The 17396-nt window shown below is 51.6% G+C and overlaps 1 protein-coding gene across 1 annotated transcript; it reads left to right on the top strand.

Annotated features, from left to right (window-relative positions):
• Window positions 1-781: 781 nt before the first annotated feature.
• On the top strand, window positions 782-17163 carry ATOH8 (atonal bHLH transcription factor 8; the record flags this gene model as incomplete). Its single annotated transcript, XM_080638306.1, has 4 exons — window positions 782-1225; window positions 16303-16494; window positions 16930-16999; window positions 17072-17163. 4 exons carry the CDS (start codon window positions 782-784, stop codon window positions 17161-17163), a joined length of 798 nt encoding a protein of 265 aa, XP_080494432.1.
• Between the last annotated feature and the right edge of the window lie 233 nt (window positions 17164-17396).

Below are 17396 nucleotides of genomic sequence, written 5' to 3'. Positions count from 1 at the left end.
GCAGGCAGAAAGCAGCCCAGGGCTGGTAGGAATTACCCACACATCCGGGCTCCCTTGTCATCCCTGTGGAAAACAGGGCAGCCCTTTTGCTGGGGAACACTTCTTCCAAGCGAATCCAAAGTCGGTGGCAGAGCAGCAGCCGAAGGCGAAGCAGCGGCGGGAGGGATATCTGGGAGATGTGGGAGCTGCTCCGGCTCCCCATCCCGCCGGCTCCCCTCGCTGCTCCCAGGCACATTTAGGAAGGCAACGTGAAGTCAGGCACCCCCCGCCTCGCAGATGAGGATCTTGATGGTGGGGGGAACAAGCGATAGGAGGGGAGAAACGGGATGAAGACGGGTTGTAAACCAAAGCAAATCCCGGATTTCCCTGGGGAGGAAAGCGGGGAGGCGGGAGGGAAGCGCACACGGTGGGTCGCGGCGAGTCTCCGGGGGGCAGGATTTCTCTTCCATCGCATGGAAAAGCGAGATTAAAGAAGAAAGTGGGAGTGGGGTGGGAGGGGAGGGACGGGGGGGGATGAACAAAGGAGATTGGCAGCACAGCTGTTTTGGGAAGAGAAAAAAAAAAGAAGCCCAGCCTTCCTGTTTCTTTAAAGCCGCTCATCGGCGCGGCGGGCCGGCTGCCGGCGCTGGGAGGCAGGCTGCGGTGAGCCGCGGACACACGGACACAAGGACGGAGCCCGCTGCGGCGCAGATGGGCAGCAGCGAGGCGGCAGCAACAGCAGCAGCAGCAGCGGAGCGGCGGAGCGGCCGGCGCTGAGCGCCCCCGCGCAGCGCTCCGCGCCATGCGGAGCACGCCGCTGACCGAAGGCGAGCCCTGGCCGCGCCTGTGCCCCGCCGAGCTGGGGGGGCTGCGGCGGCTGCGGCGCAAGCACGGCTGCAAAAGTTTCCGCGTGGAGCTCAAAGTGCTCAGCGGGAGGAGGACGGGGCTCCGCGCCCCGCACCACAACCACAGCCACCCCGCGCCGCCCCCCGCCGCCCCGCCGCCCGCCTGGCAGCCGCGCAGCGCCGCGATCGCCGCCAGCGCCTTCCCCGCCGCCCCGCCGCCGCCGCCGCCGCCGCAGCAGCCGCCGCCGCCCGCCGCCTCCCCGCGCCCGCGGCCGGGCGAGGCGTCCGGAGTCTCGCCGGAGATCAAAGCCCTGCAGCAGACGCGGCGGTTGTTGGCCAACGCCCGGGAGAGGACCCGCGTCCACACCATCAGCGCCGCCTTCGAGGCGCTGCGGAAGCAGGTACCTGCCGCCCGCACCCCGCGGAACAGGCGCGTAAAGGGTGCGCGGATGGCAAAGGGCATCGCTGGGCAAATAGCAACCCCCCCCTTCCGCCCCGCGTTGCCTTTCGGCGGCTGCTCGGCCCTGAGGTCAGGGTGGGTTAAAGGCAGGAGTCCGGAGTGGACGCCTGACAGAAGGGGAAGTCGGTTCAAAATGCCTGGAAGTACCAGCCCTACAAGTATGCTAACACTCAAGATAAATAAATAAGGACTTTTAATTTGCTTGCAGTTAGGAACTTTTGGACTTCCCCCCATCATCACGGAGAGAGAGCTGCATGGAGGGGTGGGAAATGATACAAAACAGAGAAAGCCCTCCTAGTGAAAACAGCGGGTGGAGAGAGACACTTGGCCAAGCTGCGAGCTGGGTGATGCTTGGTACCAAGAGCACGTGTACTTGCAGCTCTGCTGCTGGGGTAGGCTCACTCAAAGGGATCACCTGGAATTTCAGCAGTAGCAAACTCCTGTTGACTTCTGTGTCAGGGTCTTTGAGGTTCCTGTGGCCACCTCTGAATCTCTCTGTGTGTCCTGTGTCTGCCAGGGACAGCAGAGTTCAGTTGTGGTCGCAGTTAGTTTCCCATGGTTTTTACAGTAGTGTGTGCTTGAAGTATGGGTGGTGCTGGGCTTCCTTGTTGGAAGGTCTTGAAAATGCTTATGGTCTCCTATGAAGGGTAAGAGATGTGTTCTCACTGGCAGGGTGGACCTCCTGAAAGGTAAATGAAGGTTCTGGACAAAATCCCTCCCTCACCTTCCCAACTTTATGGAAGGTGAGGATAGATCTGGAGAAGCCATGAGGTTCTTGTATCTTTCCCACAAGGATAAAAATCAGTGCCCTGGCCACTGTACTCAGCCCTGTGCTTCCTTCTGTGTGTAGGCACCCTGTAACAGCTCACTGATAGACAAAGATGTGCTGTCACACTGTGCAAGCCCAGCTGTCCCAGCTTTTCTGCCTTTCCAGTACGCTGATGGGACTGTCCCAGGTGTGTGGACAGTAGGAGGTGCACAGGGCTTGGAGGCTGTGAGCTGCAAATGGGTCTAATGGTGAGTGATGCTGAGCATCACCTCTCCCAGGATGGTCCCTCCAGCCCAGTGGGAGCAGAACGCTTTGCTAGCAGGGGGGCTCACACACCCAGGCTTTTGGCTACCATCTTTCAGACATTACTTATCCAACCCGTTCCCCAGGGGACTTTAAGACTCAGTCCTGTTTCCTCCTTAGAGGAGCTCTGCTTGTTCCCCTCTCCTGCATGATGCCCCTCTCAGTGACCGCTGCATGCTGGGTAGCTGCACCCCAAGAGTTAATCATTCCCCGTCATCTACTGCAAACAGACTTCCAGCCCCAACCTCAGCTAAGACTAGGGCTGTATGTCAGAAGGGAATTGCCAACGAGCATCTAAATCAGAGCATTTTAAACCACCGCACGGTGGTGGGATCTGACAGCTTCTGTTATAATCACTGTAATCCAGCCCATGCTGGATGCTGTCCCTCTGGTGCTGAGAGGCCGTCCCTTGTAGATGCAAACTCCAGACTTGATATATCTTGTTTCTTTAAGCTGCTTCTATATCTCGGTTGTTTGGAGACTGTATGTAACACGCTTGGAAGTGTCAGCCTAATTCTCCGTGGACAGACATCTGCACCACCAAAACCGCAAGGGGAAGTAGCACTGATTTCCCAAATCACTGGCAATCCTGTTCTAGGCTGAGCCTCAAGCAGAAGTCAGGCAAGCAACAAATTAAAGCAGCACTCTTTTGGGAAATGGGCAACTCTTGAAAAGCCTCAGATTCCTGGCCTTGGCCCTGCCTTCATAAATCATTTCAGCCTTGGACTCAGCTGGGAGCACAAAGAGCCTGGAGAACAAGTTGCTGTCCTCTCTTCCCATGAAAGCCGGTCTCCAGGGTCAGCACAGGAACATACAGGCAGAGCTGTATCCGCGCTGCACAGAGAAAGGAATCATTCTCTGGGAAACGCTTGCTGCGAGGTTTTCCTAGCAATTTGCTGAGGGGTGGGCTGGCTGTCCCGACCATCATTGGATGACATTTGCATTCATTTCTTGTTGGGCTGCCAGCGGCGTGCTTGGTGCTGTACGTGACATCAGGTGACAGTCAGCTTCATGGAACATACGCACGGCGCTGCCTTGTCACTCAAATCATTCACACCGGTGCTGGTGGAAAGGGTTTTTGAGGAGCAGTTCGGATCAGATGAGAGGACGTTGTGTTCTGTCATGTCCAGCGGGCAGCAGAAGCGCGGAGAGGTGTGTTTCAGGAGGGAAATGCAATAGGGAGGCTTTCTCTTGCTTTGGGTAAGCATCAGCTGTTCACATCCCCGAGCGTACAAAGAGCCTTGAGCCCCATGCAGGAGGCAACCCCGTGTGGCAGCAGCCACAGACCTTGGTTTACTTCTTGTTCCTCGGTTAGTCCTCCGTCCCCTCCTTGTCATCACGTATCAGGCCCTTAAGCAGCTGGGAGGCTTTTCCTGAGGCACTGAAACTGATACCTCCCTGCAGACAGCTGGGAGAGGAGCACGGGAGAGCGCAGTGCTTGCGCACAGCCAGCTCTGGCCCCTTTGGGAAGGGGTTGAGTGCTGGATGTGTAGCCCCACTCAGCCACCGGTACCCAGCACCCATGCAGGTATCATCCCCTTCCCTACCCTGTTTGGATGCATGGGACTGGAGATGCCCATCCTCTCTGGCATGCATGGGATAAAACCCTAGTGCTTGTGGGAAGGGAGCCCATCCATACCTGGTGAGGAGGAGGAGAAGGGGAAGCCATGCAGGACACCTTCCCCATCTCGGCAGCCCACCCCAGGGTGAGTGACTGGCACGCAGCGTGCAGGGCAGATGGGCTGACAGCGGTATCCCTGCGCTGCGCAGCTGTGTACATATGGCACACATGTTTCGGCTTGTGTCGTCTAGCAATCCAGATGGCAGGAAGGGGTGTTGTTTTCCTTTTTCTTCCCCAGTTCTTGATGAAGGAAGAGCCAGCCACAGTTGTTTCATACCAGAGAGACTAATCCGGCCATGTTCCTGAGCACTAAGCTGTCCCCGGCTCGCCTCCAAGGCTAGGGCCACTTCAGAGGTGGGAGGTAGATGGGAAGCTGGCTGCTGTTGGGAGAGATGCATCATTGCTGTTGTGCTTGCCCTTTGGTGTTATGGCCACTAGGAATGAGGATTTCTCTCCTTCTGTCTGTATTGAGCTGCTGCCTTCACCATAGGTCTGCAACACTGAAGTGGGACTCAAGAACAGGTGCTCCTGAGATACAGCTCCTTCCCCTTAATCTTGGCACTTGTAAGTGCTCAAGCTGGAAGAGGTTTCCCCCACTCAATCCAAAGCATCATTTGTCCATGTGATCCTTCTACTGGGGCTAATAGAGTAATAGAGCAGTTCCCCATGGGAAACACTCCCTGGCTCTAAACCACTTTGACATAGTGGAGCTACTTCTGCTATACTTTGCTGTCCCTCTGCTGCTGCCTTTCTGGGTGTCCCTCCTGGGTGCTGCTCCGGTTCCCATGACTGGGCAGCTCCTACCTGAAGCACTGGTCTGCCCTCAGATGCTCCGGTAAGTGCTGGTCAGTGAGTTCTTGCTGTCCAGCTGAACTGTCCCAGCTGCACCAGGACCTCCCATAAGTGACATGGTGGGTTGTCATCTTTCTCTTCCTCTCTCTGCCACTGTGGGTGGTCAATGAACCCAAACATCTCTCATGAGGAGGCGCAGCAATGAGTTCACAAGAACCCAAGGTCATCTCCTCCTCGTCCATCTGAAGTGCCTTTGCGGATGTTCCAGTTCACGAAGCAGTGCAACTGTTCGGAGGAGACAAGATGTGATGCCGCCACTGAACATCTGCAAAGCAACTGCTGCCCAGGCTGGGTCATGGTTGCCAGCAACACTGGCTCCATTCTTTGTCTGCAAATTCCTTTTGGCAACAATGCTTGCTTACTCCAATACATCCCAAGTGTGAAACAGAACCATCTGAACAGTTATTACAGCATTGACTTAGCCACCAGTTTGCTCCTGGAGGCCTTGGCCAGGAGGAAATAGTGCTCTTCTCCGTTAGGTTGCAGTGGGCACCCAAGCAAACCAACTCCCACCAACCCATAGCACTCTCAGGGGTTGTGATTGAACTTCTCAGCTGTGCTGACAGACCCTAAGGTGGCAGCAAACTCTCCCTCGGTGGACAGAGACAACCACAGCAGCCTTCCTCATCTGGAGCCTGCCTACTCTTGCACATCTGGTTTCTCTATGGAGCACTGCTGTCCAACTCCTCCTCAAGACAGCAAAGCATGGAGCCACAGCGAGCTCCAGTCTGTGCCGGGAGCAAATGTGTCCACAGACATTTATTTTCCCTTGAAGTATATTGACTTTTCTCTAAATCTTTTCACCACTGCGTTACGAGGGCTCTCTCAGCCTTAGCAGCTGACAGCCTCGCTCTCCGCACTCATGTGGGTTCGGGGGATATTTTAGGGTTTTATAGGGCTTTTTAGCTGCTGGAGTAGAGGGGTTTTTCCCCACACCAGCATCCTTTCACTCTTTGCTGCCAGCATGCACGTAGCTGCTGTGGCTTGTTGTTAAATCAGAGCAGAGAAGACCCAGCTCGCTCCTGTTAGGATCGTGGTGGGACATCAGGAGCAGCAGCCTCAAGGCCATGGGAGAAGGTTGCGTTGCTGTGGGGTGGCATTAGGGCAAGCTGTCTGCAGGGGTTTGAAGGGACAAGTCAGGCAGGGCCTGTGGCTTGAGCAGTGCCTTAGCCACAAGCCAGTGGAGGCTGTGACTATTCTGGGGACGCATCGTTACGTGCTTGTCCTCTTTGTGTGTCATCCCAAAGGCGGCTGTGGTTTGTCACCTCTGCAGGCGGGACACTGTATGGGACCAGTGTCCTTACTGCGTGGTGGGAAGACTGAGAGCTTTTCTCCATCACCTGCTGACATCTGCCAGCCCTCTTCCCAGTGATTCATCCCCCCATGATCCCACCAGCAGGAAGCCCTATGATGCCTTCAAACACAGCTCCTTAAGACAAACCTCCCATTGAGCTCCCTGGGGGTGACAGCAGGAAGGTTTGGCTCTGCTCCACGGTGGCAGTTGGAGAGATGCTGCTGGGCTTCAAGAGAGATGGAGCATCCTCCACGTGTTGCTTACAATGTGTGGTGCCACCGCTGTACTTCGTCATCAAACAGCACAGTGTTAACTGGAGCATCTCGGTGGTTTCAGCTAGTCCAGAGTGATGCTTAGGATTATTTAGAGCCCAGTTGGGGAAGAACTGAGTGGCACTGTGGTTTAACAGCTAAAGAAGATGACAAAATACTGGCCTAAAGCAACACAAGGGGAGAGAAAATAAGGGAGAAACCAGACAAAAGGACAAAAATCCTGAAAACAATGCCTGTGTGTCACCAAGAATGGGGTTTGTTTGCTCCCCTGCCTGCTGCCTAACTGATTTTATCCTCTGCTACAAATCCCGCTCCTGTTGGGAGGTATTTGCTGTGCCTGCTGCAGCCACCCCGAGTTAACCTCTGTGTTTTCTTATGGCTCCTGCTGAAATCAGAGGAAAGAGCCTGCTTTTCTCCATCGGGCTTTGAATCCAGCCTCTGCTCCCTGCCTTAATCTGCTCTCAAATTCCTCTCCGGGCTGTGGTGGGGAGGTGGGACACTTTATGGTAGCTCGCAGCAGATTCCCTCAGGCTCGTTTCCCTTCCTGCATCTCCTTCGGTCCATGCCATGTGTGTTCACAAAGTGATATATCCCACCCCAGTCCCAGTTTGCACTGTCCCTTATGCCAAGCAGGGATGCAAGCAGAGCCATGTGTGTGCTGCAGGAGAGTTGTGCTCCTTGAGCTGGGCTTGGGGCAGCTCCTGAGTCTAAGCAGTGATAGAAAGGGAGTGGAAACCCCTGTGGTGGTCCAGCAGTGGCTGGTGACTAAAGAGCACCAAGACAAGACTGGTGTAATGCCATGAGTTCCAGTGGAGCTTGTTGTCCTATTCTCCAGGTGAATTGGACCCATTGGACCTCAGATATGGTGACCACTACTAAAGTGTCACTCAAAGTGTTTCCCCACTATAGTGCTTGAGGGCAGCCCCTTCTAGAGGAGATGCCCTGGGGTTTCTCCTGTGACACTGCAGTAGCCCTTTGTGTAGTTATTTATTCTGGGAGGTGGTTCAAAGAGCCTGCAAGAAGAGCTTTGCTGCAGCCCAGCAACGTGGTATTTTTCATGCATGATACTGAGGGTGTGTGTTGCATGCCCTGAGGATCTGCAGGAGGCTTTGACGGTGCAAAGCGTCCGGGGATAGTGCAGGAGGACTGTCCAAAATGGAGCGGAGCTGGTGCTGGGGCAGCATTAACCAGACTGCCATTTGGAAGAGATCCCTGGGGTGAACTCACCCAGCACCACACCTAGGTTTTGTTTGGAGGAAGCCAGTTCATTCGCTCCAAGGAGTGAACTCATGTTTTTGCAATGTGAGCGATGGGGGAGCCAGGAGCTGGGAGGGAACCGGGAGCTGGGTTATTTGACAGCATGGACCCACCCAAGAGGCAAAGGCGCCTGGGTCGGGACTAGTGCTCCTGCCTGAGCGATGCTGCTTTTGTTCCTGTTGGCGTTTGGAAGCTAGGTTTGGTCCCTGGCTGGATGCTCTTCTGGCTGTGGCGAAGCAAGGATGAGGCTTGCTTTGAAGCTGCTGTGATTGCTTGGCTAGAACAGGGCTGCCCATTTCCACCTCTGCAGCCTGGTGGCAGAGAAACAAAAGCCCCACATGCCCATGGTATGAAATAGCTGCTATAGCTGGTGGGAATAGAGGAGCAACTGGCACAGTGAAGGTTGAGGGAGATGATTCTGCCCCTCTGCTCTGCTCTGGTGAGACCCCACCTGGAGTACTGCATCCAGCTCTGGAGACCTCAGCATGGGAAAGACATGGGGCTGTTGGAGAGGGTCCAGAGGAGTGAGGGCCACACAAGTGATCAGAGGGATGGAGCACCTCTGCTATGAGGAAAGGCTGAGAGAGCTGGGTTTGTTCAGCCTGGAGAAGGCTTCTGGGAGACCTCATTGCAGACTTTCAGTACTTATAGGGGCTTATAAGAAAGATGGGGAGAGACTTTTTTAGTAGGGCTTGTTGTAACAGGACAAGGAGTAATGGTTTAAACTAAAAGAAGGTAGATATAGACTAGATATAGGGAAGAAATTATTTGCAAGGAGGGTGGTGAGGCACTGGAATGGGTTGCCCAGAGAGGTGGTAGGTGCCCCATCCCTAGCAGTGTTCAATGCCAGGTTGAACAGGGCTCTGAGCATCTAGCTGAAGATGAAGCACATCCACAAAGCAGGATCTGGCTTTGCTGGGTTCAAACCCGTGTTGTGCTGCTCCAACGGTCCAGTTCAGTGTAGTGAGCACCAGTGGCATGGAGGAGCCATCGGTGGAAGCTGGCTGCTGCTGTGCCACGGGCAGGAGGAAGGGTGTTTGGGGACCAGGGCCATTCAGCAGCTTCTGGGAGTAGTATTGCAGGCAGCTAAGTTGCCTGTGTGGTAGCTGCAAGTTGCTTGGTGGCTCATTGTGCTTCTGGGTCCTAAGCTCAGTCACGCCATGGAAACTGCTTCCATGATGCCATTACTGCAGTCACCATATCCACTCACTGATAACCAGCCACACTGAAGGGGTCTGGCAGGACTGGGAAAGGACATCCCAGTAATGCTTGCAGGGTTTGTCATCAAACAGTCTGTAAATCATCATATCCCACCTGGGATGTTAGGAGGACTCAGGGCTTGTAGCTGTAAGGAACAAGGTAGGGAAGCCAAGTCCCTTGCTGGTGAATCTGGACATACCAACTAGCCCATCAACCAATGGGTCCCCCAAGAAGTTGGAACTTCAGAAGTAGGAAATTCTCCATCCAGAACTGGGTGGAAAGAAAATGGCTGGATCCAAACCCTTCCCAAACACGCTCCACAGTGTAACACAGACAATAATCTTCTGGACAAGGCCTTCAGGCTGATAGAATCCGGTCAGCCTTACCTCCATCCCTGGAAAGGTGATGGAACAACTTATTCTTGACACCATCTCTAGACATATCAAGGATGAGGGGGTCATTAAGAGTAGCAAACATGGTTTTACCAAGGGGAAGTCATGTTTGACCAACCTTATAGCCTTCTATGAGGAAGTAACTAGGTAGATGGATGATGGTAGAGTGGTAGATGTGGTTTTTCTTGATTTCAGTAAGGCATTTGATACTGTCTCCCACAGCATCCTCATAGATAAGCTAAGGAAGTGTGGGCTTGATGATCAGGTAGTGAGGTGGATCAAGAACTGGTTGAAAGGAAGAAGGCAGACAGTTGTGGTCAGTGAGGCAGAATCTAGCTGGAGGTCTGTGACTAGTGGAGTCCGTCAGGGGTCGGTGCTGGGACCAGTGCTGTTTAATATTTTCATCAGCGACCTGGATGAGGGAACTGAATGTACCCTCAGCAAGTTTGCTGATGACACTGAACTGGGAGGAGTGGCTGACACACCAGAAGGCTGTGCTGCCATCCAGCGAGACCTGGACAGGCTGGAGAGTTGGGTGAGGAGAAACTTGATGAAATTCAACAAGGGCAAGTGTAGAGTCCTGCATCTGGGGAGGAACAACCCCATGTACCAGTACAGGTTGGGGGTTGACCTGCTGGAAAGTAGTGTAGGGGAGAGGGACCTGGGGGTCCTGATGGATGGCAGGATGACCATGAGCCAACACTGTGCCCTTGTGGCCAAGAAGACCAGTGGCATCCTGGGGTGTATTAGAAGGGGGGTGGTCAGTAGGTCAAGAGAGCTTCTCCTCCCCCTCTACTCTGCCCTGGTGAGACCGCATCTGGAATATTGTGTCCAGTTCTGGGCCCCTCAGTTCAAGAAGGACAGGGACCTGCTGGAGAGAGTCCAGTGCAGGGCAACTAAGATGATGAAGGGAGTGGAGCATTTCTCTTATGAGGAGAGGCTGAGGGAGCTGGGTCTCTGTAGCTTGGAGAAGAGGAGACTGAGGGGTGACCTCATCAATGTCTACAAATATGTAAAGGGTGAGTGTCAGAATGATGGACCCAGGCTTTTCTCAGTGATGTCCAGTGATAGGACAAGGGGTAATGGGCGTAAACTGGAGCATAAGAGGTTCCGTGTGAACATCAGGAAAAACTTCTTTACTGTGAGAGTGACAGAGCACTGGAACAGGTTGCCCAGGGGGGTTGTGGAGTCTCCTACGTTGGAGATATTCAAGGCCCGGCTGGACAAGTTCCTGTGTGATGTACTCTAGGTTACCCTGCTCTTGCAGGGGGGTTGGATTAAATGATCTTTTGAGGTCCCTTCCAACCCTTGGGATTCTGTGGGATTCTGTGAATCACAGACTGGTTTAAGTTGGAAGGGACCCTTAAAGCTCATCCAGTTCCAACCCCACACTGTGGGCAGGGACATCTTTCACTAGACCAGGTTGCTCAAAGCCCCGTCTAGCCTTTATCACATCCAGTGATTGGGCATCCACAACATCCCCTTCTCCTCACAGTAGCTCATACACCAGCCATGGAGATACCTTAGGTGGTGAGAGGAAGGTTTCCCCTGTGCACAGGAAACACCAGCAGCCCTGCTTCCTTTCCCCTGCGGTGCCTTAACCCCAGGAAACATCTGACTCACTCTGGAGTGGAAGGAGGGATGTACGAGGGCCAGAACTATTAAGCACTGGACATTTGTATGAACCTTCTGGAAACATTTTTGGCAGGAGGCACAGCACAAACGATGAGCCAGTGCAGTTGCATGGTGTTCAGACGCGGGGAAGAGGGAAGAGGCAGCCAGATGCTGTCCCGAGGGGGAGGCTGATGTGTTTTAACTCCCAGCATAAAAATAAACCAGATGAATTATCAGACAGGTAAATTCAGCAGCTTTTTACGGCATGTTGGGGAGGAGCTAGCTCTCAGGAGGGCTTAGCTTACACTGCGTTGCAAACACAGACGTTTCTCCGCCTTGGAGCCACTCTGTCTTCCCTGCTTTACCCAGGAGGGCCTATTCTGCCCTATGTGACCTTCATGTAGAAGGGATCTGTGCAAGTCTGTGCTGCAAAGTCCTGTTTCTAGCACAGGAACAGAGAGGTCTGGACCCCCAGCACCCAAAACCCTTCTTTCTTCCAACATGTTCATGCAGAGTGGACATAGAAATTGTATCTTGCTGATAAAGACAGAGCTACACAGCCAATAGCTCAGTGGTGTGAATTGGCCTAATGCTTCTAAAGTCCATGGTATGCCCCTGATTGTTCCCCATGGACCCATCATGGTGAACACACCCTGCACCCTCATATGGCCAGGGTGGTTATTTTACCCTCTCACCCATCTTTTTCTCTAGTTGTTCCCCAACCTTATCCTGCTGTCTTCTTTCCTGTGTCCTGGGTGTGAATGAACCCCAAGACCATGTCACTAGTGAGTGACAGTGACCCTCGAGAGGGCTGGCTGTGGGCTGAGCACTGCTCCAGTCAGGCGTGCAGCAGACTTCCCATGGACTTCAAGGGAGCATCTTGAGTCTTCCAAGGGCACTGCCTCTGAATCACAAGTGGCAAGGATAGAAAAGACCTGTTAGGTCACATCCCATCCTATCTTCCTGCCAAAGAAGGGCTCTTCTGCACAGGAATATGTCTCAAGAGCGTTCATCTTCAGCCCCTGCCATCCTGGGGATCACTGATAAGACCCATGAGACTCTGCAGAGCCCTTGTCAGACACAACCAACAGACATCCTTTGGCTGAAGCCCTGGTTCCTGTTGGTCCCAGCCCACTATTATGCTGATCTCCCAAAGCTGAGGATGGTGCCAGTATGCTTTGCTTTCTAGCAGACAGCTGCATTCCTTCGGATCAGTGTGAAATTTCAGTTGCAGCTCCTTCCTAATTCCTTTTAATCACTGCAAATATTGCAGGGTAGATGGTGAGCTGCGCTGCCGCTCGGCAGAAACCAGTGGGGTCAGGTAAGGGATTGTCATTAACTGCATGGGAGCTTGAGCTCTCCCCTGCTTCCCTTGGGCTCTGAATGGATCTGCTCAGCTCCCGTCTTCACAGCTCTCCCACCAAAGCATTGATGTCTGTTCATTTCAGGTGTGATGAGCAAGAAGGTGATGGAAGGAAAGGGCTTGGTACCCACCAGGAGCGTGGTGGATGCCTGCTCACATTACCTCCTGATGAAAATCTGTGTACCATGGGAGCTGGGAGGGTTACACCTGCGTGGCCACACCAGCATCAGGCATTTTTCCTGTTTCCAAGATGCTTGCTTTGGTTTGGGTTGGATGTTGAAGACTCTTGGCATCCACGTGTGTCATCAATACCCTTCACTCCAGCTTGTGCAAATCTATATCCTCTTCCCTATTGGCTTTATGTTAAAGAAGGGACAAAATCAAAGTCCACTTTCTTACACCACCACCCCCCCACACACTTGGGGAAGCTTTGGATCTGAACTAAGTGGCTCATTCCTCTCTCAATTTCCCATGTTTAATTCAAAAGGAAACATTAAAATGGCAGGAGCTGAGCCAAGACAGGGAGGGTTCAGAAGAAATAGTTATTCTAACACTGTAACCATGGCAAAACTCTTATCTCCTCATGTCGGTGCCCCGCACCCATCATGATGGTATCTGAGCTGCTCAAGGTGAACCTCTTCTCATGGATATATGGGGCAGCTCCAGTCTGGACTTTGCTGGAGCATGTCAGAAGAGTGTTGTGTAATCCCAGTCAGTGTTAGTGCTGAGATCTTTCTTGCAATTAGTAGCAAACGTCCTACAGAACAGTTTGTGTTTAATTTTGTTCCTTCTTCTTGTTTTGGGGTTGGTTTTGGGGGGGGGGGGTGGGGTTCATAACACAAAAGAAAGAGCAAAACAGATGAGGAGAAAAAGAGTTTTGCGTTCTTGTGTTGTAACTGGACAGCGTCTGTGCATCAGCCTCAAGGATTTCATGGTCTATTTTCCTTCCACTCGATTTAACTTCCTTCTTGCTCTAATTCTGAAATTATTCCCACATTTCACTGATTCCTTCCATTTCAGTTTCCATCTTGCTTTGTTCTTTTCACGCTGCTGTTTGATCTGGGATCTCCACTGTTACATTGGGTGCTTCTGCGGCCTGAAGCTCTTGCTTTCAAAAGAACTCTCTGTTGCATCTGGGCGCCAGGTATTACAGTCTGAGGGCAAGCACAGTTGGTGAGTGCATCATGCTAGGAAAGAAGTGAAGATGACGATTTAGAGAGAGATTTTGTCTGTCAAAAAGGGGCCCTTTGTGCCCCTTTCCAGCATGTCCATGGAAATGGACTCCAGCCATTTCCAGCCATCCCACTGATTCACTATGGAGCTGTGGGGACAGCACTCAGCCTTGCCTTTTCCTTGACTGCCAGCTTTGGAAAGAGAGTCTTACAGAGTGTATCTTGAATCCCATGGGACACATAGTGATGTTTCCAGCAGGAGGGACACGGAAATGGCTCTGTTCCTTTTGGGTTGGTGTTACCAGCTGAGTTTTTGCTTTGTGCAGCTGCCACCTGAGGAGAATGCAGCAGTGACACTGGGTATTCCCAGGGCATAAATAGATTGCCTGCTCATTGCAGGAGGGGTTGGACTAGGTGACCTCCAAAGGTCCCTTCCAAACCAAACTATTCTATGATTCATTGCCTCCTCAGGGGTATCAGTAGCACATTGTATGTATAAAAAAAGGCCCTTTGGGGCTTTTTGTGTTGCTTCTGGAAAGGTTGGATACTGCTGGGGACCTCGGCTGTAGCATACAAGCCAATTGGCCCATAGTGTCAACAATGTCAAAATCCCCATGAATAAGGGTGATCCAACCAATTGTAGTTGGTTTGGATTTCCATGAGTATCATGGCAGAGCTCCCCCCTAGGAGTGCTTGAAGAAACTGAGCATCTTGGACAGGAGTGTGGGTTAGTGATTGGTGGACAGGCAGGGGATGGAGGGAAGGGGAAAAGGGCTAGTTCCTATGGGGAGGGAACTCATGAGCAGACAAACTGGGGTCTTACTCTGATCTTAGTGCTGCTCAAGCAGGGAATTGGGTTGGAGACCTCAAAGGTCGCACTGCCTGAAATGGTGACTGTGTGAGCTGTGCTGCTGAGTGTGTTTGTAAATGACCTGGAAAGGTGAGTGAGCAGTGCAATGGGAAGTTTGCTGGCAATACTCCTCCAAAAGGTGCTGCTATTCACTAAAGGTAGCAAAGATAAGAATTACAGAGGGACTTTATGATTGTGAGCGAGTAGGTAATAATATGGCAGATTAAATAAATAGAATGTAAAGTGATGCATATGGGAAAAAACCCAGATTCCATATATGCAGTGACAGACCCTGAGCTGACCAGTATCTCAGAGAAGAGGGACCTCAGCGTTTCTGTAGATGGTTCAACAGAAGTCTCATGTCAATGCCTGGCAGTGGTCACAATCAAATCAGGAGTTGTGAGAAAAGGACTATTAAACAAAACAGAGAACATAGCATCTATTAGATAGATGCATCCACAGAGCACCCACAACATGAATACCATGCATTGTTCTGATCCTCTCAGCTCCAAAAGGACTAGGAAAGGTTCAGGGAAGAGCAGCAAGGGCCATCAAAGGTATGGGATGGCTTCCACACACCCATCTGCTGAGATGGTTTGATCTTTTTCTCCTGGAAGGTGGAGGATAAAAAACATGTGTCACAATAGAGATGAATAAGTCTGTTCTCCTCTATTCAGGTACAGGATCTGGGGGGCTTCAGATGAAGACTGTAGGAGCCAAGTTCAACATAAGCAAACTTTGCAAAAGAATATTGTGGGTGCTCGAAATTGGCAGGGGTTCCGCTTCTCAGACTAAATTCATGGGCAAAAAGCATCTATCATGGGTTGTTGGATACTGGGAAGGCACATCTAGCTGAGGTTAGTTGGAGCCAGGCGGAATACCTGAGGAGCATATTGGAGAAAAGAGAAGCTGAGGCATGAGCATGGCAAGAAGCATTAAGACCTCTCCAACCCTAAGCAAAGCGTGACACCCTAGAGGGATGAGGAGGATGGAGACTGGTATGGAGGCAAATGGTAGAGGGACACTGCGGTATTCCAGTGATTGATGTAGTATGAAAACTTAGGATTGACGGGCGGTCAGACAACATGAGTGGCTAGGATGGATTTCAGATAAATGCCCGGCTCCAGTTTCCCGTAGGCGATAGGCTCCTGTGCGTTAAAGGCTGAATGACCTTTAGCAATTTTGCAAACTAGCAAGCGGGGCCCCGGGCCTATTGAGCTCAGAGGAAGATCCCTCTTTAAGCTGGACACGTTGAAATTGTGTGTGCGAAATTGAGCCTATACGTAGTGCTTTGGTGGATCACGATTGGAAGGCGATCAAACGCTGTGCAGCAGGAAACGTATGCTGCTCAGTTATTTAAGCACACACAGTTTAGTTTGAATTGTTTGAATGTTTCACATTGCACTAGGAACCTTCAAGGGTAAAGAAATAAATTGCATCAGATATGGCCAGGGCCCTGAACCAGGCTCTGATCTGGGAGGTGAGGTACCATGATGGGGTGTTTCAGCAGGTAGGAATTACGGCCTCCAGGTCCTGCTCCTACAACAGCACTGTGGTTTTGCATGGGCTGGAAGTCATGATTGATGCTGTTTGAGCACAAAAACACCAGGTTGTGATATATTTGCTCATATCCCCCTTAGTGCCTTATTCTGCAAGACCTACAATGGCATTGGAGCTACTTGCAGGGAGTAAGTTACTCAAGATGAATAACTGGATGGCATGGGGATTGCAGATTCCTGAGACAAACAGGGCCTCTGAGAAGCAGCCTGAGCAGCAGGCAGACATCCCAGGCCGTATCCTGCCATCACATTTTAAGCAGAACTGCCTTGCTGAAATCAAGAGGCTTCGTGCTGCTTTCATCCCCATGGAGAGCAGCGGGGGAGTTCTTCTTAAAAACCTGTTGGGACCATATGGCCTTTTATCGCTGGAGTTCCTATTTATGTTAAAAACTGCTAAGAAAATAGCCTACAGTTGTTTTGTCGTGCTTCAAGCAAGGTATTTTGTTTATCTGGCCTAATTTTTAATTAATTCTTCTTTTTTTCCCTGTTACCCTTTCTAGGTTCCCTGCTATTCTTATGGTCAAAAGTTGTCCAAACTGGCCATCTTGAGAATAGCCTGTAACTATATCCTTTCCCTGGCCAGACTAGCAGACCTGGATTACAGTGCTGACCACAGTAACATGAGCTTCTCTGAATGCGTGGAGCAGTGCACTAGGACCTTACAAGCAGAAGGAAGATCTAAAAAAAGGAAGGTATGTTACAGCCTCCCCCAACACCCCCCAAATAACGGGAAAAGTTACAAAAGGGGGAAAAAAAGGGGGAAAAAAAGGGGGAAAAAAAGGAGGAATCCAAAGGGGGTTCCTTCCTTTCCCAATCTCTTGGATATTTCCTGGTTTTTTTCATCCCTTGCCTTTCCTTCTTGCTTTTTCTCCTCCATCTGTCTGATCTTGTAATAACCACATTCCTCTCTAATCAAAAGCTTTTCTCTCCTCCCCGTCCTCCACGCCGGGCTCTTCCTCTTGTTAGTGGCCCATCGTGTGTTTAAACATGAGCGTGATCCTATTAGAGTCATCTTGGGGCTGTTACTTGTTAAACCAAACCAACCTTGAGCCGCCTTTTGGAGCCCATAAAAACACGGTCGCCCGCCTGTGTTTTCTGTTTTGTTTAATCTAACACTTATCTCCGAGAAAAATCACCCCGACGACAACAGAAAAGTAGCTAATGGAGACGTTGTATGTATAAACACATTAATAAGATGTATGACCTGAAGGACATGTGGGTATCTTGAGGAAACAACGTTAAATCTAATTACGCCCCACATTCCTTTAGGTTACTTAACACTGAACCAATTAGGTGAAATCATCGTCAAGCGGAGGGAGGAGGAAGCGGAGCGCTCTGCCAGTTTTCCTCTCGGAGAGTGACATGGGTGAATTAAAGGAGTGATTGATGTCTTTGTTCAGGCTTTTATGACAAAAAGAGTTTTGTAAACTTGAATTGAACTTCCCCCTGCTTTCTGGGCTTGCTTGTCAGGCGGGATAATAAATCAGCAGGATTTTAATGGATGAACGGGCAGCTGAGCCGGGGAGCAGGCTCCTTCCCCGGTGTCATTAAGATCTGCCTCCAATTCGGGCAGGTTTCCTCACTTTTCCTCCTC

Source organism: Psittacula echo, assembly GCF_963264785.1.
Source record: "Psittacula echo genome assembly, chromosome: 1".
Taxonomy (NCBI): domain Eukaryota; kingdom Metazoa; phylum Chordata; class Aves; order Psittaciformes; family Psittacidae; genus Psittacula; species Psittacula echo.
Note: the sequence above shows the minus strand (reverse complement) of the source record. Positions and strands in the feature narration are given on the sequence as shown.